At 40.3% G+C, this 26,771-nt stretch overlaps 2 protein-coding genes across 3 annotated transcripts in view; both read right to left on the bottom strand.

The window, feature by feature from the left end:
• Positions 1–20,962, bottom strand: part of LOC113232905 (decapping and exoribonuclease protein-like) — a 22,960-nt gene extending 1,998 nt beyond the window's left edge. The window contains exons 1-2 of the mRNA XM_026467800.1: positions 20,515–20,962; positions 10,247–10,508 (exon numbers count right to left, since the gene is read on the bottom strand). Of these exons, the coding sequence (XP_026323585.1) occupies positions 10,247–10,508; positions 20,515–20,947 (695 nt within the window). The 5' untranslated portion in view covers positions 20,948–20,962. The remainder of the gene's footprint in view (positions 1–10,246; positions 10,509–20,514) is intronic.
• Positions 20,963–22,801: 1,839 nt separating this feature from the next.
• LOC113232904 (multidrug resistance-associated protein 4-like) overlaps positions 22,802–26,771 on the bottom strand; it is a 78,442-nt gene continuing 74,472 nt past the window's right edge. Inside the window, exons 20-25 of one of the 2 annotated variants that reach the window (XM_026467798.1) lie at positions 26,259–26,429; positions 25,657–25,784; positions 25,432–25,554; positions 24,523–24,645; positions 24,002–24,162; positions 22,802–23,674 (exon numbers count right to left, since the gene is read on the bottom strand). In XM_026467798.1, the coding sequence (XP_026323583.1) occupies positions 23,401–23,674; positions 24,002–24,162; positions 24,523–24,645; positions 25,432–25,554; positions 25,657–25,784; positions 26,259–26,429 (980 nt within the window). In that variant the 3' untranslated portion in view covers positions 22,802–23,400. The remainder of the gene's footprint in view (positions 23,675–24,001; positions 24,163–24,522; positions 24,646–25,431; positions 25,555–25,656; positions 25,785–26,258; positions 26,430–26,771) is intronic. The other variant, XM_026467797.1, reaches the window with a different exon arrangement.

Below are 26,771 nucleotides of genomic sequence, written 5' to 3' on the forward strand. Positions count from 1 at the left end.
TCATTTTCTATGTAGAAAAAAATAATCCGTCTGCATGTACTTGCGGCTTTGTAAATAAAGGTGCGGCAAAATTGCTAACTGTTTTATGTACTTTTTTAACAAAATACATACAATTACATGAGCTTCGTGTAATCTGTGTGTAATATGTCATCCATTACAAACAGTGCATAAAGTCCAACAACCCAGTATAAATTAATCTGAAGGTAATTAAAAATAACGGAAATAAAAAGTATAAATTTTAGGCTAAATAATTATTTAATCATGATACAATTTTAGGAATACAGAGCTGATTTTTTTCACATGATACATAATAACATTCCTGATAACTTTTATTGTTATGTAATTTCTTGGAAAGCTGATTGTTTCAGAAAAAAAATTTTAGTTTTTTTTTTTGTTTGGAGAAATAAACATTTTATTTTTTTATCTCGAATTGTAGAAAAATGTAATGTGTGCTTTATTTACAGTATAAGTCCAATCATTCTCTATCAAGAAAAAAACAATCCATCAGCAGGTACTTGCGGCTTTACGAGTAAAAAGATGTCAAAATGTTAGATTTGTTATTTATTAAAAAATAAAACACAATATACTAGTTTCTACTTAACTTTCGTGTTATTGTTATAACGCTCTGTGTAATTTAGCACTAAAATTAAATTTTCTTTAGTCGAAGCTCATGTATTTTGTTAAAAAAGTACATAAAAGAGTTAGCAATTTTGCCGCACCTCTACTTACAAAGCCGCAAGTACATGCAGACGGATTATTTTTTTCTACATAGAAAATGATTGGAACTATACTGTAAGTAACCCACGCACACTACATTTTCGTATATTTTGAGATAAAGAACAAAATGTATATTTCTCCACAAAAAAAAATTATATTTTTTTTCTCTGAAACTATCAACTTTTCAAGAAATCATACAAGAATAAAAGTTGTTAGGAGTGTTATTGTCTATCACATAAAAAAATTAGCTCGATATTCCACAAGTTATTCCTATGTCCAAGAATTATCAATTTGGGCCCACTGTGCGCCACCGCAAACGGATGACAATTTAGACTTCCTTTAGGTTATACTATATTGCTCAGATTTTTATAGATACTTCCAAGTATTCTTTTATTTTTTTTAGGATTTGCTGTTATTAATTAGTTAACAACGAACAATGCCATCTATTGATACGCATAAATATCGAAGTTCAGAGAATAATTTTAGTTTATTACTAAATATTTGAAAAACATTACAAGAAAAATAGAATATCTACTATATTTCCTATAAAAGAGGAGTTAATCGATATCCATGGCCATTTACGTAAATATAAACTAATTCCAGGCTATCGATCAGCGCCATCTAGAAATAAGACGGAATTTTGACCTTTTTCAGAGCTACGATTTTTAATATGGAGATTAGCAGTCCTCTTGGGTTATTGGTCCATGTTATAAGTCATCGCAAAACACTCTTGAAGAACTATCGGCCAATCTCGCTTTTGAGTCATATCTATAAGTTGTTTTCGAGAGTTATCACGAATCGTCTCGCTCGCAGGTTTGACGACTTCCAACCTCCCGAACAAGCCGGTTTCCGAAAGGATTTTAGTACCATAGACCACATCCGTACGCTGCGATAGGTTATATAGAAGACCGAGGAGTATAACCGGCCACTTTGCTTAGCGTTTGTGGAGAAGGCCTTTGATTCGAACGAAACCTGGGAGGTGCTGCAGTCTCTCCAAAGGTGCCAAATAGACTACAGGTATATCGAGGTGTTAAGGTACTTATACAAAAACGCCACTACGTCAGTCCGATTACAGGATCAGAGTTCTAATCCTATCCAACTGCAACGACGCGTGAGACAGGGAGATGTGATATCTCCGTAATTGTTCACAGCTGAGTTGGAGGATATTTTTAAGCTTTTGGACTGGAAAGGACTTGGCATCAACATCAACGGCGAGTATCTAACGCACCTTCGATTTGCCGATGATATAGTTCTTATGGCTGAGACCTTGGGAGAGCTGAACATAATGCTCGAAGATCTCAGTAGTGTTTCCCAAAGAGTGGGTCTTAAGATGAACATGGACAAGACGAAGATCATGTCGAATGCCCATGTTGTACCCGCTCCAGTTAAAATTAGGAGCACGACACTCGAAGTTGTTGACCATGACGTATAGGTACCTGGGACAGACAGTCCAGTTAGGTAAGTCCAACTTTGAGAAAGAGTGAGATAGAAACAGAAATGAGGAAATCCGTAGGAGGACTAAGGTAACCGACATAGCTCGAAGAATTGCTCAGCTGAAGTGGCAGTGGGCGGGGCACATAGCTAGGAGAACCGATGGCCGTTGGGGTGGAAAGGTTCTCCAATGGCGACCGCGCACTGGACGACGCTCAGTGGGTAGGTCCCCCCTCCAGGTAGCGACGGTACCGACGATCTGGTAAAGGTCACGGGAAGCCGATGGATGCGGGCAGCGTAGGACCGATCGTCGTGGAGATCGCTGGAGAGGCCTATGCCCAGCAGTGGGCTTCGTATGGCTGAATGATGATGATGATGAAGTCATCGCTAGGCAAAGATAATGTAGTGTGAGTAATGTTATGGTTATTTTTGTAACATGTCTATTCACTACACTACTACCTATAACTACAATATACTACTACCACCTTATAAAGTAAAAATGCAGCCTGTAAAACTATAGTTCGTTTCAATTCATTTAGCATAAAAGATTACCTACATAACATGTTTCAAATAAGATTTTAACATTCAAATGAATGTAGGACGGCAACACTAGGAGTGCGAGCGAGAAAGCATGTGTGAGAGGGAAGCAAAAAATGGCGCGACAGAGCTTAAGACGTTCAGTTCGGTTCCTTTTTTGTAAAATATAAAATAATTAGTTTCCCCGTGAATTTGTTTTTATTTCGAGCCACCACCCCACATATTTTTGGGGGCTCGTCCGGGATCAATAAAAAGACGCGCAAGATTCACGGGTTTTAAGACGGAAGAAGGCTTTGGAAAATTGAAGCCACTGTTCGATTACGCACGTGGCACCGGCAACGAAGCGTGCTGAAATTAAAAAGAGTTACGAGTATATTACGACGATTACGACGACTACGACGAGTTCAGCATGCCTAAAGACGCCAAAGAAAGACGCAAGAGCCGGCAGGATGATTACGAAGACGAACACGAAGAGCGCGAAACGAAGTGTAATGGCGGAACGAACATGTTACAAATGACGGCGGAACTTGTTCCCACGTTCAGCGGACGCGATAGTATATATCCAGTGTCGCGATGGATAGACGATGTTGAGACTAACGCAGAAATTTTTGGATGGAGTCCGCTTCAACAATTGCTAGTGGCACGGAGGTCACTCCAGGGCACGGCGGAACTTTGGTTGCGGGCAGAACGTCCTTATAAGAGCTGGGACGACCTGAAAGCGGCGATAGCAAGAGAATTTAATGATACAGTTGATGTGAAAGCTATACATGAGCTCATGAGTGCACGGAAGAAGCGGCCAAACGAAACTTGTCTCGATTATATGCTTGTAATGAAGGAGCTAGGAAAAAGGGGCAAGATGGCAGACTATGTCGCGATAAAGTATATAGTGGAAGGCATAATCGACATTGAAACGAATAAAATCATGCTGTATGGCGTAACGACTTATGGCGAATTGAAAGAAAAATTGAAAATATATGAAACAGTGAGTAGCAAGATGCAAAAAGTGACACCAGCGCAAAAAAGTTATAGTGCAAACACAAGAAGCAACACACAGACGAGCGGACGGCGGATTCGATGCTACGGGTGCGGCGAGCTAGGACATACGTCATCCGATTGCCCTCACAAAAGTAAAGGCCTGAAATGTTTTAAGTGTAACGCATTCGGCCATGTTGGATCAGCGTGCACAAACGTCAAAAACGAAGCTGTAAATCGTCAGCATTATGATCGGAGATCGTCGGGCAATTTCGGCATACAACGACGGGGCTACCAACCAACGAAGCGAGCGATGTTCGGTGAAACGACTAACTTCACTCAAGAAGACGACAGTACTTCCACCAATGGCGGCAATTTTGCGAACGACGAACGAATGAAGGCGGAACGAGCGGACTACCAACACACGAAGCGAGTTTTGTTCGGGTTCGGAGCGACGACGACGGGTAGCTTCACTCGAAACGACAGCGGCGCGAGCGGCCATTTGTCGAACGACTATAAAGACTATGAACGAATTGAACGAATGTCGGCGAATGTTTACGAAGACGAGCTGTCAGTGGAGAAAAAGCCGGTTGTTACTTTGGAAATTAACAATTTACATTACAAGGCTTTGATAGATTCAGGAAGTGATGTGAACATTATTTCGGTGTACGTTTACAATGCGATCGGGAGACCACAGCTGCAAAATGATTCCCTGCAAATATCGGGAATTGGCATGTCAACAGTGCGTTCGTTGGGGAAATGCACGTTGCGAGTTTGCGTTGATGAACACTACTACGACGATGTGATATTTCATGTGCTGCGTAAAGACTGTATTCCGTATAATGTTATATTAGGGCAAGAATTTCTTAATGATGTTACGGTTGTGTTGAAAGGTTCTTCAGCGAGGTTTGTGGATAAAGAATGGGAGCGATTGGGATGTTATGCAAGTGAGATGTGTTCTGTTGATTCTGTTATAGGTCACATGGCGAGTTCAGCATTGAGAAAAGAGGTTATACAAAGTGTCCAGAACTACCGACCAAGGCAAACAAAGGAAACACCATTGCAGCTCAAGATTGTTCTCAAAGATGAAGTACCAGTGGCACAGCGCCCGCGGCGTCTGTCACTCATGGAGCAGGAAATTGTGGATGCTCAGGTAGCCGAGTGGCTTGATAAAGGAATTATCCAAGTAAGTTACTCTGATTATAGTAGTCCGTTGGTATTAGTGAAGAAAAAAGATGGTTCAACACGTATTTGCATAGATTATAGAATGTTAAATAAAAAAATAATAAAGGATGAATTTCCCTTACCAGTAATTGAAGATTTAATAGATAAATTGAAAAATTCGAAAGTTTACAGTGTGTTAGACTTGAAGAATGGGTTTTTCCACTTAAAAATCAGTGAAGAGTCGATTCGCTACACTTCTTTTGTAACGCACAATGGCCAATTTGAATTTTTGCGTGCGCCTTTTGGTCTATCCATTTGTCCAAAGTATTTCATGAGATTTATATCCATCATATTTAGAGATATGCTTGTTAAAGGAGAAGTGATGATCTTTATTGATGATCTGTTAATACCTGCCGAGTCAGAGGTCGAAGCTGTACAACGACTTAAACGTGTACTTCTGATTGCAGAGCAATATGGTTTAGAAATAAATTGGAAGAAAGCAAAATTGATTTCCAGGGAAATTGAATATTTAGGACATTTAATAAAGAATGGAGAGGTCAGACCTACTGCTGAGAAGACGGATGCGGTGTTACGGTACCCTAAACCAACATCCATAAGGCAAGTTCGCAGTTTTCTTGGTCTAACATCATATTTTAGGAAGTACATAAAAGACTATGCATTGTTGGCGAAACCACTGTCCGATTTATTAAGAAAAGATGCTTTATTTGTGTTTGGAGAGAAAGAAAATAATGCATTCCAGAATTTAAGGAGAAAATTAGGAGAAAATCCAGTTCTAAAGATTTATGACTCTAATCTGCCAACAGAATTGCACACCGACGCATCCTCTGTTGCATATTCTGCCCTTTTGTTACAGCTGCACACTGATGGTTGGCACCCTGTATACTATATGAGTAAGAGAACCAGTGAGGCTGAAGCGAAGTATTCCAGCTATGAACTAGAAGCCTTGGCTATTATTGAAGGCGTAAAGAAGTTCCGAGTCTACCTTTTCGGCATCCATTTTAAGATAGTCACGGACTGCCAAGCGTTTGAACTAACGCTGAAGAAAAAGGATTTGACACCGAAAATAGCTCGCTGGGTACTGTTTTTAGACCAATACGATTATGAAATTGAACATAGGCCAGGTATGAAAATGCAGCATGCAGATGCGTTAAGCCGGAATCCCTGCATGACCATGGTGATGAGCAGTTTACAAAACCAAATAAGATTGGCACAGCAGAATGATGAAGGACTGAAAGCAGTGTGCGAAGTCCTACAGAGAAAACCTTTTGCAGATTATTGGTTAGATAATGGACTCTTATACAAAGGCGAACAAAAGCTGCTGGTCATTCCCAAGTCACTTGAAAAGGAAATCATTAAACGTGTTCACAGTAATGGACATTTTTCAATGAAAAAGATGAAGGAGTTAATTATAAAGGATTACTACATTCTAGATTTAGAAAAGAAGCTTCAAGATTTTGTCATTACGTGCATTCCATGTCTATTAGCTACTAAAAAGGCGGGTAAACAGGAGGGATACCTAAACCCGTTGCAGAAGGAGACAGTTCCATTGCACACTCTGCATATAGACCACGTGGGTCCATTAACAGACACGAAGAAACAATATAATCACATATTGACAATAGTGGACGCATTCACCAAGTTCACATGGATATTTCCAACTAAAAGTACCACCAGTAAGGAAACTATAGATAAGTTGAAAATACACCAACAGCACTTTGGTAATCCAGTGAGGATCATAAGTGATAGAGGGACGGCATTTACAAGTGGTGAGTTTAAAGATTACTGTCAAGAGGAGAACATACAGCATATTACCATCACCACCGGAGTACCGAGAGGAAATGGTCAAGTGGAGAGGTTGCACAGGACTATTCTAGCTATACTAACCAAGCTGTGTATAGAAAATCCTTCATTATGGTATCGACATGTTAGTAGAGTGCAAAGAGCCTTGAATAGTACCTATCAGAGGAGTATCAGCACTACTCCATTCGACCTTATGATTGGTACTGAAATGAGATCAAAAGAAGACCTGCAAATTTTCGAGTTATTGAGACAAGAAGAGATAGATGAATATATGGAAAATAGAGAAGAAATTAGAATAAAAGCTAAGGAACAAATTCTCAAAGTACAAGAAGAAAATAGGAAGACTTTTGATAAAACCAGAAAACCAAGTTTCAAGTACAAAGAAGGAGATTTGGTGGCGATAAAAAGGACGCAGTATGGCCCAGGACTGAAGCTGAAGCCTAAGTATTTAGGGCCCTACCGAGTGAGGAAGATCAAGCGAAATGACCGCTACGATGTAGAGAAGGTCGATAGTGCTACTGAGGGGCCTCATAAAACGTCCAGCTCAGCCGACTTAATGAAGAGGTGGCCGGAGTTAGGCGAATAAGTCTACTGTAAATTGGGTAAGCAACTTGTTAGAATAAAAATTGTATGAAAGGGATGTATGAGTATTTAATAACATAGTTTAACATTTTGAAAATACCTTTCATCATAGCTGTAATTTTATTAAGATTTTTAATTAACTAAGCTGTTATTTTGTATTGTAAGCTATTATAAGATTGTAAGATAAGAATGTAACCCTGTTGTAAAATGTGATCATTTACCAGACTTACACTGTTTGTAAATTTTGTAACTTTAGATCTTTAAGTGTTCAGTTAATTAAATTAAATTAAGTAAATTAAAAAGATAATGTGTAACCACTAAATAGAACCAGTGTCGTATTTAGTATTAATTAGCTTGTATTCCTAGTAATCCACGTTTTATAATTTCATGTCGATTTCGTTTATATTGTATTACCAAGGTATAGTGGGCCGGATGTATTCCTGACGTATAAACTTTTAGTGTATTCCATTGTTTTTGAAGCATATTGTATAAGAAAGTCTGAGGACAGACTAGAGTCAGGACGGCCGAGTGTAGGACGGCAACACTAGGAGTGCGAGCGAGAAAGCATGTGTGAGAGGGAAGGAAAAAATGGCGCGACAGAGCTTAAGACGTTCAGTTCGGTTCCTTTTTTGTAAAATATAAAATAATTAGTTTCCCCGTGAATTTGTTTTTATTTCGAGCCACCACCCCACATGAATATTATTGGAAAAAGTGGTGAGATATCAAATTGAAATCTTCAAATATGAACGCGTAAGGCCGGCGCAGAGTGACGTCGCGGCATGGCACGGCACGGCAAAGGATTTTATTTTTGATCAAGTTATTTTTATCCTTATTTCATCGAGGTTAGAATTCATATTACTTTATTTCGATACAATTATACCGCGGCACGTCGTGGCATGCCGCGGCATGCCACAGGACGCCGCGGTATGCCGCGGCACATCGTGGCATGCCGTTTCATTCCACAGACGTCCCGCAAGTCACGTCGGTCACAGAATTATGACAATTAAACTAATTGAAATAAGGTTTGAAACTAGTGCGGCGGCGATTTCGGTGAATGGCGCGCAGCGAATGTGCCGCGGCATACCGCAACGCGCTTCAGCATGCCGCGACGCGCTTCGACATGCCGCGGCATGCCGTGCCGTGCCGCGACGTCACTGCGCCGGCCTTAAGGTATTCCATAAATTGAATGATTGTGTAGGGAGGGTTACCTACCTATATTCATACAATGTCACGTTTAAGAAGTTTAACTAAACCGGTTTGTTTACTTTTCATGAAATAAGTATTGACACCAGCTATGTCTACTAGCGTTTGTAACGTTTTGTCAATATCAATATAACTGTTAGTTTAAAAAATACAGTAGTTACTGGTACAGGTTGTAAGTATTTTAAATATGTTTATTAATTATAATTTAGAAAAATAAAATATTAAAATATTTGTTGAATTACTCGAGAAGGTTACTTTTATTTCATTCACCTAATGTTTGTGAGAGGTGGTTCACTTTGAGAATCTTAGGGTCGTATTCTAGAACTCTACTCAATGCTCAAGTCAGGATTGCACTGGAAACACAAGCAGTGGAAATACGACCCTAATGGCAGGGACTTGAGTATGATTTCGAGTGCTTTAAACCATACTCAAATCCTGACTTGAGCATTGAGTAGAGTTCTAGAATACGACCCTAAGATTCTTAGACATTACTTACACCTATGTAGAGGTAAAAAACAAAAAAAAAATGCAATAATATATAGTCATAGCTAAATAATATTTTATTTTTAATGTGACTTGAACCATGCTTGCCTCAACTTGCAAAGCAATCCTTATACTGCTAGGCCACGACGTCCTTACTATGTTGAAATTTGTATTCTGTATCGAAGTAAGAACTATACGTTAAAGATCAAATTGTTTTAAAAACTTTTTACAATGTCATTCATTAATGAGACGACCAGGTAGTCATACCAAAATAAATTTTACGGCTCACAGGTCAAGGATTAAGTTGTTTAAAAAGGTCGACAAAGTCGGCTTGGGGGTCAGATATCTTGTGTATATGACTGTGCGTGTGCCCACAATACGCGGAGTTCACATACTTGACCTCAGTCAGCCATTTTCGATTTGTACGTTATGGTCGTGTAATGTTGTTTTGTAGCAGTAGGGCTCCTTGTGAAAGAGTTCGTCCATACTTATTTCTGCTGCCAAGTAGTCATGTGAGCATTACTGCGTTCTGGTTTGGAAGGGTAAGTGTGCTGGTGAAATTACAGGCACATGAGGCTTATCAACTTCAGTCTGGGTGACGGGCGCAGTGGTAGTGCCCCTAAGATCTTTGCGATTTAAAGCTGTGAGTGACTCTGCAACTGTTATGGACAGACGTATTACTTACCATTAGGCGCAAGACTTATTCACCCCGTGACTTGGTATTATAAAAAAGAAACGCGCAAAATCTCGAACATCGTATAAAAATCCTTATTTGTCACTTTGGAATGCAAAAATGGTAGTCGTATGGACCTGTAATCCATGGCGGTGTTTCATATCATCATTCAGCCTTATATTATTTAATTTCAATGAATATTTAACTTCATGCTTATCGTTATATATTTTTTGTTACAAGAAACAAAAGCAAACCTTATACCGCTGTAATATGGTTGCTTCTTTTTTGGAGAACTAAGTAAACACCACGAATTCGTTTTCTTTCTGTTATTGACCGCTAGATGGCAGCTACTGATTGAAATTTCAATATAAAATCAAAACGTCGAATCTTGCAATAGTGAGCACTCATTGAAGTTTCAAATATATGCGTACTGGGTAAAGTTTCAGTTATATTAGTAGTTTAGAATTTGATACTTCTTTTTAAATTAGAAACTATGACCAATCATTATTAACATTTCATAGTATTTACAATTATGAATGTGTGAGTTTGGCGATAGCGGCTCCGCTAGTAATCGGTGATTTCATATTTTTGAAGACATAAAAATGTGCCATAATAAAGTTAAATAACTGACTCTAGCTCAAATACTAAGAAAATTTTACTTACTTAAAGTTATCTTCTTGCCTTCTATGATGTATTAATCTATTTGTTTTTAATTCAACAAATAAGTTGTTTCTTAGATATTCTAAGTTTTTATCAACATTTGTGGTTGTCTCTGGGTTAGTTTTTATTCCCTCTGTAGCCAATAATCCATCAATTTGTGCTCCATACAACAGTTCATGTCTGCCTAGAGTTGCTCTATAGAATATGGAGAACTCTTCGTTTTCTATTACTGGTTTTTGAATGTCAGGTGGAAGTGTAGGAAGATCTGAAGCAAAATTATTAATATTTTTTTATACCAAATGTCGAGACTAGTAAGTCTGGCGCCTGGTGGCAAGCGACAAACCGTGTCCATAACAATAATAATAATAATAAAGAACTTTGTTTATCTACATTTACAAAACAATTTAGTCGTAAATAACATCACTTATAGATACTGATAATAGGTCATGAAAGTAATCGGATGAATAAAAATGGAATGCATGAGGGATAAACATATATATTCATTTATGTACAGGGTGTCACACAGATATGCAACACAGAGGTAAAGTACTTTAAATAATGTAGATAGGATATTTTGTCTCATGAAGACATTATTTTATTTTTAAAAGCAAGTAATACTGTATTCAAAGACTTTTAAGGAGGGAAGAAGCCTCATTTTTGGAATGAAAATCATCATGGAAATTGAACTGACCAAATGTGAAAAAGCCACCTGTATTTTTATAATGGAGATAAAAAGAATCAATTTTAAAATTATTTTTAGTTAAAATAGTATCTTAAATTAAGTGAACACCAGGATATTTTACTATTAAGTTTAGGAAAATGAATTATAATGCGTTTTACTATTAATATTCGTACTTTCCAGCTCATAACAGTCAGAGAACAGTAGTCTCTTAATTATTGTTTTACACATAGAATGGCCAGTTACATTTCCTACAATTTTTAGAACTGCTTTTTGTCTAACAATCAACGATTGTGGAATTGAGGGACTTAATTTAGCTACACTAAAGAATAATGTGGATATTCACCTCTACTCACATATATCAGATATTCGGCGAGCACCTAGGCCGGATATCTGACCCACTGCCGTAAACAGTTTACAGCGCGCATCGCTGTGATTGACTGATTAGTGAATTATTGCACTTTCGTCGTCGTCTCTCCAGTTCCCAATAACCTAAGCGGCTGGAGGGACCGGAGGATATCTAGCTTATCCTCTACTAGCTCTCCGGGCTAGAGCCGGAGATGCCAGTCGCAGTGTCCTGCGATAATGTCCGGACATAGTTTCTAACTTAAAGGGCAATTCACATGCCCCACGCGTCTCTTCGCTTCAGGCCCTCAACTAGACCGCTACTAAGACGCGCTAGCTGCTCACGAGACAGACGCCCCGGCCACACCCAACCGGAGCAGACAAACATGTCCGTCTCTGCAGCTAACTACAAACCCCAGCGAGTCCATACCCAGGTCCGGGTCCACCAGAGACGCTCGCAAAGGCGTATCACTGGCGGAGGAACCAGCCCAGACCAGTTTTTCAGAGGGTTCCGAATTCTCCACAGTCATTTCTATCATCCAGTCTTGGTCGATCTTCTAACAGTACTCGTTCAATCTATAATCTAAATGAATTTTTCAGTTTTAAACATATACATAGTAGAACAATATCCGGCCGGATATCGGGTGTTTAAATTTGAGAAAAATTAATAATCAGTGCGCTAAATAAAAATAGGCCAGACACCGGATAGTTACGCCGTCCGAATATCCGTTTCATCTCTAGATTCATTATTTCTTTTTAGTTAGCATTTATGAGCTGTCAAAGTTGTGAAAACCTGTGTACCGTGCTCTAAGTCAACATAGTGAAATCAGTGTGAAAAGTGTTAATACTTTGAAACTGTGTTAATATTGTTGCAGTTTGCACCCTGCTGCATTACATATTATGTTATCTCCACCCAAAACACTCTACTTTGCACAAATAACTGTTCACAAATTTCATCCTAGCCACGACGCTTTTAAGTCTACCCTCAAAATAATTTTTAATACAATTCACCATAAACAAAATGCCAGCTGTCTCTTGAAACTGACATTACCAGTGTTGCCATAATGACCAAACCTCCCGGAAATGCAGGGACGACTCGCAATGCAGATCAACCAACAAAATTCACAAAAAATCTTGTGCAACATGTTTTTCATAATATACTTATTTCTACTTTACTTTAATATTTCTACATGCTAATACCAGTGCCGCTCAGGTTCCATGTACGGAAGATCGCAATGGTTCATTTCACTCCCTGGGTGATAACTTAAGACGAGAATAATGATGAATTGTGGCAAACTGTATCTACACCTAAGCAAAGTGATATTCGTAAAAAAAGGAAGGCATCATCTCCTCCTGCAATACACTACACTAATAACCCAGTACATACCCAAAACAGATTTGAAGTGCTAACAACCGATCCGAATTCTCGTAGAATTGATAATGCTGAAATCGTAAAACAGAGGGAAGATAGGCCCCCACCAATTATGCTCTATGGCATCGAGAATATCAATGACTTGTCCTTATTCCTCCAGAATGTAAAACAAAAAGATTCTTTTGCGTTCAAAACCATTACAAAACAGCAACTCCGTGTAACCTTTAATGATATCGATAGCTACAAGAAAGCAATGACAAAGATCAGAGAAAAGGGCCTTATTGGTCACATATTTACCAGAAAATCTGACAGACCATTTAGATTTGTGATAAAAAGTCTCCACCCTACGATTCCAATACAAGAAATAATAACCGTTATAGAAGAGACTGGTAACAATATTAAAGGAGAGATTATCAACGCCAAATATGGACCAGACAAAACACCGTTACACACTTGGTTTGTAAACCTAGAACCAAGCCCTAACAACAAGGTAAAATATTTCCAGTATATATTTAACACCAAAGTTACAATTGAAGAACCTAGGAAACAAAAATCAGTGATATAGTGTAAACGATGCCAACAATATGGCCATACAAAAAATAACTGCATGCGCTCATATCGCTGTGTAAAATGTGCAGAGAATCAAAAAACCTCAGATTGTCCTAAATCAGACCGCACCACCCCTGCCAAATTTGCTCTATGTTCTGGAAGTCATCTTACTAACTACAAAGGTTGTAAAGTTTATGCGGAGATACAAAAAAGAAATCATGTGGTATACTACGCCATACTGAACCTGAAACCAATAAATATTCTACCTCTAATGAGAACTATAACGCACCAATAAAAATCACACTCAACACAGAAGGTAAACACATATGCGAATATTCTAAAACAACAAAAAGTACCAACTCCCCACATTGAAACAATTGTCGAACTCTTGACAAACCAAGCACAGAAGATAGATTCTTTACTCCAACAACTGAGCTCCCTGATGAGCTTGATGGCTACTGTAATCATTAAAATTGCAAATGCCTAGCTTAAAATTAGCATACATGGAATATAAACGGCCTCTTATGTAAAGTTGAGGAAGTAAAATTATTTATTAAAGACTACAGTATTGACATACTACTCATCTCTGACATACTACTCCAAAATCTGTTCCTAGGATATCTGGGTACACCGTGCACTTCACATCTCACCCAGATGGCACAGCACATGCAGGCTCTGCATTGATACTGAGAAACGCAGTGAATCACTACCATTTATCAGAGTTTAAAACTCCAGAGATTCAAGCTATATCAGTGGTGGTGTATGACGTGTATGGGCCAATAACAATCTCAGCCATATACTGCCCACCGAGACACAGTATTTCAGAGTTCTCCAATTACTTCAGACCATTAGGTCAAAGTTTTATAGCGGGGGGTGACTGGAACGCGAAGAATATGCTTTGGTGCTCTAGACTAACTAATACTCCTAACTATAAGTATAACTATTATAATAAATAAAGAACCTATAAGACTAATAAATAAGAAAACAGATTGGGATAGCCTTGTAGAATACGTTGACATATTTATTAACTTAAAAATGCCCTTAAAGTGCCCAGAAGACATTGATGAGGCAACCACTCATATTACCTCCGTCATTCAATGCGCAGGCTGGAAAAGTACACCGTACACGGATAATTATGACAAAAGAAGTAAAATTACACCTACAACGAACACAATCAAGAATTTGGTACGAGAAAAAAGACGTTTAAGAAGACTGTGGCTCCTGACTAGAAGACAGTCTGATAAAACAGCATTTAACAAAGCTGCATCAAATTTAAAAACATTCCTCTAAGCTCTAGAAGACGCAACGTTCCAAGTCAAATTCGTATCTCTATCTGCATCGGGCAAAGGTGAATATTGTCTGTGGAAAATTGTTAAGGGCTAAATAAACAAAATAAAAAACCCCAACCAGTCCGTGCCCCAATAAGAAACAGTAATAGCTCCTGGGCAAAAAGTGCTCTTCGGCCCTGATTTCCTGCTAAACGGTAGCCCTGTGACTAGCCAACACAGGGAAACGGCAATGTGTCCCGTTAGAGGGCTACAGGCGAGGTGTGGGGGGGACGGACTCGGCCATGCTGACGGGGTGAGTATGTGCGGAAAACCTGGCTGACTTTGATCGGGTCAGCCAGACGCACATTTCGAGCCCCCGATGTCGCGCAGTGAGCTCCCAACCTCTGCACCTATATTCTCCTGATAATCCTGGTGTCCCGAATGGGACATCCCCAAAGGTGCGGGCTCCGTGGTGGGTGGGAAATTAGGAGAGTGAACACAAGAACACTGCAATATGGACTCTGCAGATCAATCAAAATCAATCAATCACCCAAAACCGGTGGTACTGGAGGGGAAACCCAAAAGTGCTCCATCAAGTACAAAATCAAATACAGAACAGCGCCCTACGGTGAGTCAGAGGTGAGAGATAGGCCAAAGGGGAAACCCCAAGGCCAACCGCGTACCGATGTCGGTGCTGGCCCAACACCAGCGGTAGTGGCCCGAGTCTCGTGCTCCGTGGTCCCCGCTCAGACACCTGGCTCTGCACCGCAGAACCCAATGCACACAGCCCTTGAGGCAGGGTGGACTCTGGTGAGTCGCAAGCTCAAAACCACGGCATCCATCCGCATGGAAGGGGAAAGTGGCCAGGGCAAGCAACCACCTCCAGCTGCCAGTGAGAGCAGGGGACGCCCTGCCCGAAAAAACAAACGGGGTCGGCTCCGAGAGCGCGAGCGACTTCAAAACGCGAGCAACACCCAGCAGAAGGGGGGAGAGGCGAGGCCCCCAGTGGCTGGCGGGGATGGTTCTGGGACCGCACCAAGGCGGCTCCCTGGACCGGACTCGCAACCCCCCTCCCTTCTAAGAGCAAACCGGCGGATAAGGCGCAGAGGTCCTCGACCAATGCCAAACGAGCACGCCTCGATGAGACGATCTCTCCAAGAGGCGAGCACAAGCGGTAGAAAGTTGAGAGGTCCGCCCAGAACAAAACATACGCCGAGGCAACTAACCCCGAACTCGTGGCGGTTATTACCTCGGCCAAAACAGGATTTATACGGAGCCCCGATGCTGATACCATACAGGAGGCTCTATGTGAGCTCCTCGCTCAAGGAGCTGAGGAATGCGGCGAGGATGACGTCGGCCCACAGTTTCGAGGAAAACCCGTCTACGGCGATGGGGCCTTGAAACTGTGGTGTCACGACAAGGCCACTTTCCAGTGGCTGGAGGACGCCGTTAGCACCATCAGGCTGCCGTCCGGGGAGCCCCTCTTATTGAAAAATGGGGTGGAGGCCCCCCGGAGGGTGGTCTGTGGACTTGTAATCCCAGGCAAATGGGAGGATGCGTGCCGAATCGGTCGCATCCTCAAGAGGCTCACCGTTGGCTTGTTCACAAGCTGAATCAGCAACGTGGGCATACCTTCATGGTAGTGAGCCTCCCCGAACATCTGGTCCCCACTGTGCTGGGGTATGGCCGGCGCTTCACATTTCAGTTGGGCACGGTCTACCTGAGATTCAGGTCGAAAAGGGGCCTCTACACTGACGCGCCTCCAGAGAATATGGCGTCTACAACACAGGACACAGGACGAATAGACGTTTCCCCGGAGTCCTCTACCTCCTCTGGTATTACCAGGGAAGGAAAAGGGCCCTCCCCGACCCCCGACCCTGTGGACACCGACGAATGCCCGGCGGTGTCCATTAGCGACGACGAGTGTGTGTTGGGGATGGGAGACATCCGATTGAGCGAGGACGAGGACGTGGAGCTGCTGTCTGGTGACGGCGGTATCCCCCTCGCTCAATAAACTGCAAGTCGTCCAGAACAACCTCCACCACAGCTAGGTCGCAACGGTTCAGCTCCGGAAGTGGTTGGAGGTAAACAACACAGCCGTGGCGTAAGCTGTTATCTACCACTAACTCAGATAAACCACGAACTTGCGAATCTACTACTCTAATAATTTACATATGCAGCCACTAACAGAATTCTGTTCCAGAGACCTGTGTGCCGTCAAGCTTTTAGCTGACACGGCCACAGGCCTACCTGAAGTGGTGCTCGCCTCTGTCTATATGGCGGAGACTTATGTACCACCACCGCAGGAAATGGAACGGCTAATCAAGTGCTGCGAGCAGAACGGCCAGCACTTCGTCGTGGCTACTGACTCCAATGCCCACCATCTGTTATGGGGCATGGAACTCGCAAATGACAGAGTTAAGAACCTTACAGAATACTTATTCACAACTAACCTTCAAATCCTTAATAAAGGTACTGTACCAACCTTCGTAAATAAAAGATGCAGGACGATTATAGACCTAACCCTAGCATCAGAAGGAGCAGTAAATCTTGTCCAAGACTGGCACAAGTCCGAAGAAGCATCCTTCTCGGACCACAGATGGATAAGATTTAGCTTAGAAACAGCCATCAAAGAACAACAACCGAAACGGAATCCCCGAATAACCGATAAACTAAACGCTTAGTAAACTATACACTGACAAACTACACCAGAGCCTGGGGAACCGGTAGCACCGGGCAGACTGCTGAACACAGCACAGATAGAAACACAGGTTAAAGAACGAACATCAAACATAGTGAACAGCTATAACTCCGCATGCCCACTGAGTGACTCAGCCCCGCGACAAGGCCAACACTGGTGGGGGCCTGAGCTTGAGAGGCTTCGAAGAAGGGTAAGAAGACGTTTCAATAGAGCAATGAACACATGCGCGGATGAGGACTGGGAAAACTACAAGACGGCCAAATCCAAACTAAAAAAGCGAATACGGTTCAGGAGCACCGCGTCATGGCGAGGCTACTGCGGGAACATTTCGTCTTGTGCACAAGCGAACAGAATAAGGAAAATGGTAGGCAACTCAAATTCAACTGAGCTAGGTTCAATACGCAAAATAGACAACACATACACTTCCCCTGCGGAAACGGAGAGAACCCTACTGGAAACACGTTTTCCAGGATGTAGGTTCGTCCAAGACAGGTGCGAAGAAATGAACTATAACACATCGATCCATAACTGGCGATACGCTGAACAAGTAGTAACATATGAAAAGACAAAATGGGCAGTAAACGCCTTTGAACCGTACAAAGCTCCGGGTCAAGATGGAGTATTCTCCGCACTCCTACAACGGGGCGGGGACACACTGGTCCAGCACCTGGTCGACATCTTTCGGGCCTGTCTAGCATTCAGCTATGTGCCCCACAGCTGGCGAGAGGTAAAAGTCATATTTATACCGTAACCAGGAAGAAACGACTACACTGACGCGAAGTCCTTAAGACCAATCAGCCTCACATCGTTCTTTCTGAAAACGTTAGAAAGGCTATGTGACAGAGAACTGAGGGATGGTGCGCTTAAGAACATACCATTACACGGAAACCAACATGCATACAGCCAAGGCAAATCCACTGAATCGGCCCTACAGTAGGATATGCTTTATGACATAGCTACACCGGTAACAGGAAATTATGCCAATACACTCTGCGACATAACACAAGCTGCACTCCGGATTGTCGAAAGATGGTGCGGGGCATACGAACTATCGGTAAACCCGACAAAGACGGAACTAGTAATGTTTACAAACAAAAGACTACTGGGTAACTACCTATTACCCAAACTCTTCAGTACAGAACTACAGTTATCAACCGAAGTCAAGTACCTGGGGGTAATACTAGACAACAAGTTGAACTGGAACAAGCATCTGAACAACAAAATTAAAAAAGCCACTATCACCTTCTGGCAGTGCCATAGAATGGTACCCACTATTCTATGGCAATAATAATGGGGACTTTCACCCAAGATAACACTATGGCTCTACACAGCGGTAACTTATTAGCGCCGTAACTGATCATGGGTCTTAACCCATGATCAGTTACGGCGCTATAGTATGGTGGCCACGAACCAAGCTGACGACCGTAACCGACAAGCTGGACAAATTCCAAAGACTCGCTTGCATGGCGACGACCGGCTGCATGAGGACAACTCCAACTGCGGGCCTCGAAGCGATGCTGGACCTGCGACCCCTCCCATTGTTCATGAGACAGGAAGCGGAGTCAACAGCAGTGCGTCTAAATAGAGCCGGCCTTTGGAAGCACATGAGGACCCCATACACAGAAATCCTCTATAAGACTGTCAATGAGGAAACGCTACTGGAGGCGGCTGTGGATCCCAAAACAATACATCTTTGACAAAAAATACAAGATACAATTGTTTGAAGAACCCAACGAAGGACTGAACCCCAGAGAGGTCCGCGTCTTCACTGATGGATCTAAAACAAATTCAGGAACAGGTACTGGGGTATTTTCAGAAGACCTCAATATCAGGATATCAACACCACTTGGTGACCACAACACAGTATTCCAGGCTGAATGCATGGGCATCAAGTTGGCGGCAGAAGCAATCATAGCGAGAAGAGTTAAGAACCACTCCATTCCAATACTCTCCGACAGTATGTCAATACTACAAGCACTGAATAGCTATGACCTAAACTCAGGGCTCATTTATGGAGGTATGTATACAAAACCACATAACTCTACAGTGGATTAAAGGACACAGCGGCTCACGTGGCAATGATGCAGCAGATGAACTAGCCAGAAAAGGGTCGGAGACGGACGCTGTAGGACCAGAACCCATAGTGTCCCTCCCCTACCAATGGTTCAGAACAACTATACACAAAGGTACAAAATCGTCACATAATAATACATGGACTACCGTTACGGTCTGTAGACAGGTGAGGGAAGCACTCCCAATGCTCAATGCCAGTCTATCTCGAATATTTATTAAACTCAAAAGGCAACAGCTTCGCACTCTAATTGCTGCCCTAATGGGTCATGGTCCATACAATAAACACCTTTTCAATTAAGGTATCACAGACAGCCCTCTATGCAGAGCGTGCATGGAGGGGGAGGAAACGGCTGCGCACATCCTACTACAGTGCTCCGGCATGGCCAACTACAGGGCAAAGTACCTTGGAGTGCCAAGGTCGCTCCCCGAAGTCTTTAGCAAACGGAGGAGGCTGCTGAGATTCCTGGAGGAGCTTGGGTGGCACAAGTACGACCCTGCACCCACCACATGCAAAATAGGCGCCTTGACGTCGAATTGTGGACACCAGCCCGTTACACCAAGTACCAAGATATTGAACAACAAATTCAGATCTATGCTGTGGATAATGAATGGAAAGTCAAGGTTATCAATTGAGAATAAGCTATTGTTGTATAAGTTGGTATTAAAACCGATATGGACATATGCATTTCAGTTGTGGGGATCAGACAGCACTTCTAATGTGGAAATTCTTCAGCGCTTCCAAAATGGTGTACTAAAAACTATAGTCCAATCACCTTGGTTTGTAAGAGCCCAGAAAATACATGACTATTTTGAAATGCCAACTATTAAGCAGTAAAGAAAATCTGGCACGTAAAGAAAATCTTGATTATCACTACATACAAATGTATTGGCAAGTTCTTTGGTTGACGAAAAGCATCTAGGTGGGTTGAGTCGTTTGAAAAAGTCAAGAATACTGGAAAGTTGAATCAGTAAAACACAATCAGCCATTTAATGAATAAAGAAGAAAAGAGCCACAGGATTCTTTATTCCAAACAACATATAACTATAGCTTGGATCTGTTTATGGTTCAAAGACTTTGTTTTTAAAAATACTTTAGCCATTTAAAAAATAAATATAAGACCACCTATATTTTGGAATGTTTAGAAACAAACAGTAAAAAAATAAATTTTATATGCATTGATGACAAACATTCGTACTTTTTAGGTAGAGTAACTCCCTCAAGTCCGATTACCAATAATAATAATATTAAGTAGAGAATGATTAAAAATCTAAACAATATATTACCTGAAAGCAAGTATTGCTCAAACTTATAGCCCCAAGCACAAAATTTATCATCCTGTCTATTTCTAGATATTCTTCTTTGTACTTGTTGTGGTGTTTCCATAGAACATAGATAAATGGCTCCTTCAAATAAGGTACCTACTACACGTACTGGCTCAGCGCCGCCGATTACGCAGCACATAACCGATATTAAAGTTCTCCTATAACTTATGAACATCCAATCAACATCGGGTATGTCCTTTGATAATCTTTTGTTTTGGTCCAGAAGAAACTTCAACAGCAAGTTTATTTTTTCGTCATTATCGTCTGTGGTTCGCTTTACAGCATTATCAATATTGTGATTCAAATTGAACGATATTCTTCCTCTTGGAATGGAATTAAGGAATTTCAACTGAGACAAATTCGAGTGATATTCTCTCGCATGATCGACACTCATGTAACCGACGATGTAAGGCTTACTTAGATGTGGTCGTTGTGACGACTCTTGACTCATAATTATTTATTTATTTAATTGAATTATTATAATTTACGTAACAATACTTATAACTTTTGTTTTATAAATGGAATTCACCTCACTTCACTTTTTATTTTTATGGCTCCATCAATATGAGAACTGATGATTTTGCCAATGTCACAGTTGAAAGAAAAAAAAACGAAACAAAAAAACAAATTCACCTCGTGAAAACAAAAACACAATTTGGCAATTTTGACATTGACAGCTTAGCGCAGTTTTTTTTGTAGGGTGGTGAGCCTTTAGAGACCTTAGACTATGGAATTTTTTCCATCTTCTAAGGCTTAGACTATGGAATTTATTTTTTTTCCATCTTGTAAGGCGGTAAGGTTTAACATATTTCTTTTCATATGTGTTTCGTCTTTACGGAACCTTTGTCTGCCATTTATCTGCTGTACGGACGAGGAATATGACAATTTAGTAGCAGAAGAGCTCCTTGTGAATGAGTTCGTCCAGAAAAGTACCGCCACCTTACTTATTCTTGCCTAGCAGTAATTTCTGACGAAACTGGAATATGATAGATGTGTACTAAATCATAATGTGAGGATTACCTACTTCGTTTTGGTTTTGAAGGGTCAGGCAGCTAGTGAAATTACAGGCACATGGGACTTTTCAACTTAAGTCTTAGTGACGGGCGCAGTAGCAGTGCCTTTACAGTCCTTAATTGCGTGATGATTTTTTACATTTTGCGTTTAGGAGAAAATTTATTAAAGTATTCGTCATCCTGTTAGGTACCTTAACAGCTACCATCACTGACTGGAAATGTAAATATGACTATTAACTGTAATAAATTTTTAACTGAATCTCAGAATGTTTCACCACCATGACATTCAATTATTTTTTGTGAAATTACTCCACTAGTTTGTTATAATTATTAATACAAAGGTCAAACGGACGTCTCCTCGCAAACCGTGCCTTACTCTATGCCAACTAAGTCACGAAACGAGCCAGCGGACCTCACGAATTTTTCCATGTGTATTTGAATATCAAACACAAAGATCCGACAACAAATCTTTGTATTTGGTTTTCGACGATTTCTTTGCTTTTGTCGAATTAAAAGATTTTTTTTTTATCCAGATGATTTTTCGTGCCACCAAAAACAAACGTTACACAATATTGTCTTATTGTAAGTTTTTAGATTTCGTATCATTGCCCGCAATGAGTTTAAATAAAAGGTTGTTTTCTTGATTAGTAAGCATGCGAATAATAGCTTGCAAGCAACAAGTTTTACTCATATAAACGAGTAAAACTTGTTGTCTTCTGAAGTGCTTCTGACAGACTGCCAGTTAGATCTTTCAGGATAGTCTAAGAGTCGTATTCTATAATAATAATAATAATAACGCACACACTCAACATAGCCCCGCACTAGGGAAATCCTGTGTCGCGGGTGCCATGGACAAACACATATACAGCCACAAATTACATCCAAAATCACGAGAGAACCTGGGACCTCTGTGTTAGCAGTCCGGCATGGTAATCATTCGGCCACGGCTACTAAACTGCCAAGTTTAGTTGAGGGTCGCATTTCCAATGCTTGAATTCATACTCAAGTCCTGACTTGACCATTGAATAGAGTTCTCGAATATAACCCTAAGGGGCACATTAAAGACAAGGTTATTGATGAAATAATAAGAGCTTTGTACTAAATTAATTTAATTTGCTTTGAGGTCTTCCTCTATGGCATGATTAATTTCCGTTATGAATTACTACCGATATAATACAATTTTACAGTAAAAATAAATAACACAGTTTCTTTCCTGCTATTTACTTAAAACTAGATTCTTACACAATCAAAAACTCATCAGTCAGCATTGGATTACGTTAATAACTTAATTCTATTGTGTGATGGATCATAAAAATAACATACGTAATATTAACATCTATTATATTCCTTAACAATCACCTAAGTTAATTTGAATGAAATGAAAGGATTTAACGTAATTTACGTAATTTCTTAATAATTAAATTGACAAACTCTCTTAACCTTGTATAACATAGTACTTTTGCATAGACACGACTAAGAAACCATGTATACGGCCATGGAATTTAACAAATTGTTTATACGGGTTCGTTAATACAGGTATATTTAATTTAAGTAAAATAGTATGCATTTTTGTTTAGACGTTTTCACATTTGCACGATTTTTAAAATATTGTTTTGTAAAGGCAACACTACTGTTTACTTTTTTGATCTTGAATTCCATCGCCGAGTATTCATTTTGTGCTTCGACAAAGTACAACAAGGCATTGCCAAAATATATATGTATATAATAACTATGCTAGCTAAAAAGTATCTGCTATTAGGTAAATACTTATACAAATAAAATATACAGGACGTAGGTAAAGAATTAAAAATTAAGACTTCCTTTTACATTCCTTTCATTCTATGACGCCACCGTTATTGATATACGTGTCTTTCGCGATTTGAAAAAGTTGTGCTGACATTTTATCACTGGTTTCTTTCACCATTTTTGTGAAGTATCCTTCTGAGTTACTGAGTAGTTTGTAAGGGTGATCGAACTCAACTAGCCGCCCTGAGTCCATCACCATGACGCGATCTGAATCCATGATGGTGTTTAAGCGATGTGCTACTGTTAGTACAGTGCAGTCTGCGAAGCGTTTTCTTATCGTTTTTTGGATGAACTCGTCGGTTCTGAAAAGTTACAATATAAGGCCTTTAAATTTCCACCTCAAGTACTTAACCAACATTGAATAATTTTAAACGTACACTGAGATGTTTAACAAAATTAACTAGTATTATCACTTTATTTTATGTTTTGCAGGCACCAGATTCGCATTTTAAGGGCAACCGTGGTTGTTACATAATTATATATGGTCGTAAAGTCCTGTGATTTTGTGATGCTATACGAACTGCTCCAGAAATTTTATAGTAAATAGTATACTCTCTGTCTATTTGTAAAGTATACGCTGAAGAAGTCTCTAGACCAATCAACGTTTGAAGTGGATAAGTCTTACGTACTTCGGATCGACATTAGCGGTGGCCTCATCAAGGACAAGAATACGGTTGCCGCGGAGAATGGCTCTGGCAAGGCACACCAGTTGCCGTTGTCCTAAGGAAAAGTTGCTGCCACCTTCCGATACTTTGAAGTCCAACGCCGGAACAGCTGCTTTCAAGTCAGCCTGGAAATTATTTCTTGGTTCTAATTTTTGTACTTCATTTAAATGCTTTCGGCTAGACATTGTTACACTGAGACCGATGTAAAAAGTGTTTGACAAGGTTATTAATCGCTATCTTCAAAAATATAGAGATAAATGAGGAGCTAGATTGTATGTTCAGACATTGTGCAACTATAATAAAAAAAACTCTACAGATTATTATTGATTGAAAAATAAAAAATGAATGATTAATAAATAAAATGAAAGCATTTAGTCAAATTTAAAAATGCTTCAGAAAATTACATTTTCAAATACCAATGACCACTTATTGTTTTGGTTACCCATTTTTTTATACAGAATATATTAAAACATGAGACAACTTACGGCTTCAAGGGCTTGCCAAAGTCGGTCGTCGTCATATTCGTTGAATGGATCTAGGTTGTAGCGAACAGTCGCCGAGAACAGTACCGGCTCTTGTGGGATTATTGATATTTTCGATCGCAGATCCTGTAAACGATATTTTCAAGCTTTCACATAAATGAAAGGTTAGCATTTATATAATTTTTGTCTTGGGATATCACTGTTTGGGACAACAATGTAAGAAAAACACGATATTCAATATTTTAAAACCGGAAAATGTATGATGTTTTTACTACAGTGTGATTGTTTAGTATTTCCACGATAGCAGAAGTTGACAGCTTTAAAGACAGACATAACCGTTTATATTACCTTCTATATTACCTTCTCTGACTGTTGACGGCCATGCCAACCGTCCCTTAGGGCTAGGGTGTATACTCCACTGGAGTTTACACTTAAAATGTTATATTGCTTCATATCAAAAATTAACTGAACTTAACAAACAAAACTAAAATTAAAACTATCTCTTATCAAAATGCGCGATACTGTATCTGCGGCCCGTATACGCGCAGATGACGCACGTTTACGGCGCATATACGCGCGTCGTCCGCGCGTGTAAAATACGCCGTGTGCATAGGCTCTTATTTCGTATTTTTGCGAAATGACTCTTGTCACTCAATTTTTCCCGACGCACCGCACTCATTTTATCCACAAATGAAATCGAAGGCAGTAAACAATATTTATTGGTTCAAGTCATGTTATCTATCCATGCTGCGCTGGTTCACTGTGAGACTTTAAGTAATCATGGCTATAATGAAATGTGAGAATATTCTAACTCTAACTGTTAGTCAAACACACACAACAAATACAGTTTCCATTAGAATTTTGTTTCTCTTGTTATTGTATGTGTTTAACGCTGGCTTACGCTATATTTACCTGTAACGCTAGCTCGGAAGTGTCAACGCCGTCAATGATGACCTCTCCTTCGACTATAGCTAGTCGAAACAGAGAAGAAATAAGAGAAGATTTCCCAGCACCGGTTCGACCCACTATTCCCACCTGAAAATATAGTTTTTGTAGTACATTATCAAGATCCAAAATATTAGTTTTCTTTAACAGATAAAATTATTGGTATTTTGTGATATTTCATAAAAAGCTTACCTTCCATCCACTATTGATGATGAGATTCAAGTTTTTAAGAACAGGCAAATCTTCAGGGGTGTATTTCATGTAGCAGTTACGGAATTCAATAGTTCCTTGCCAGGGCCAATCTTTGGGCGTCTCCTTGGCTGTAACAACGGAATAATTTGTCGCCTACAAAGATAGTTCGTTAAGTGCTATAGAATAGTAATATTGTTTTTGTAATGTGTAGTATAGTGAGTGTGTCATTTAATTTTCCGTGATTTATCATAAAAGTCAATTAGATACATAGGTTGAAGAGCTCCTTGTGAAAGAGTTCGTCCAGGGAAGTACTGCCACCTTACCTATTTCTGCCGCCAAGCGATAATGTGAGCATTACTGCGTTTTGCTTTTGAAGGGTAAGGGTGCTTGTGAAATTACAAGTTCCATGAATTGTCAACTTATGTCTCAGGCTGACAGGCGCAGTGGCGATGCGCCCCAGATCCTCTGGTTGAAACTGCAACTGTTATGGACAGGCTTGTCGCATACCACCAGTCGCACAATTGCGTGTTCCGTCACTTGGTGTCATAAGAAAAAACATAGCTGTGTATGTAGTTTAACAAAGGTAACTAGACTGTACATACCTCCCTTGTCCCACTGTGGTTCCCGCTCAATATGAGTGTATTGCAGGATACGTTCGACGCTGGTCATCTGCGAGATGACCTCAGCGGTTTGGCGGACTCCGAACTGCAGCATACCTGTTAGGATGAGGGTCTGCGAAATTGCAAGGCCTACGTTGCCGGAGAATATTGTTTCTGGTAAAAAAAAGTGAAAAAAAAGTGATTAGAATTTGTAAATTCAAGTTTTGTTTCCAATGAAACGTGCATGATTTGCTGATTTACACAAATACTTTGTTTTTGATTTGTAAACACAATCAAGGGACAACTGGAGTGTGTTTCATAATTTTCTCACAGATGGCGCTACGGCACAAAATTACTTAAAAACCAAAAACGAAGATGAGAGACGAAGAGAAAAATTCGTAATCTCTGCTGGTTGGTTCCGTAACTTAGTTCAGAGCGTCAGGCACGCTATACTGAAGGCACTGGTTCGAATCCAGCCGGACCGAATGAATTTCTTTTAGTGTATAACAAAGTAGT

This window comes from Hyposmocoma kahamanoa, unplaced genomic scaffold (assembly GCF_003589595.1).
Source record: "Hyposmocoma kahamanoa isolate Upper Pololo Valley unplaced genomic scaffold, ASM358959v1 78, whole genome shotgun sequence".
Classification (NCBI taxonomy): Eukaryota; Metazoa; Arthropoda; class Insecta; order Lepidoptera; family Cosmopterigidae; genus Hyposmocoma; species Hyposmocoma kahamanoa.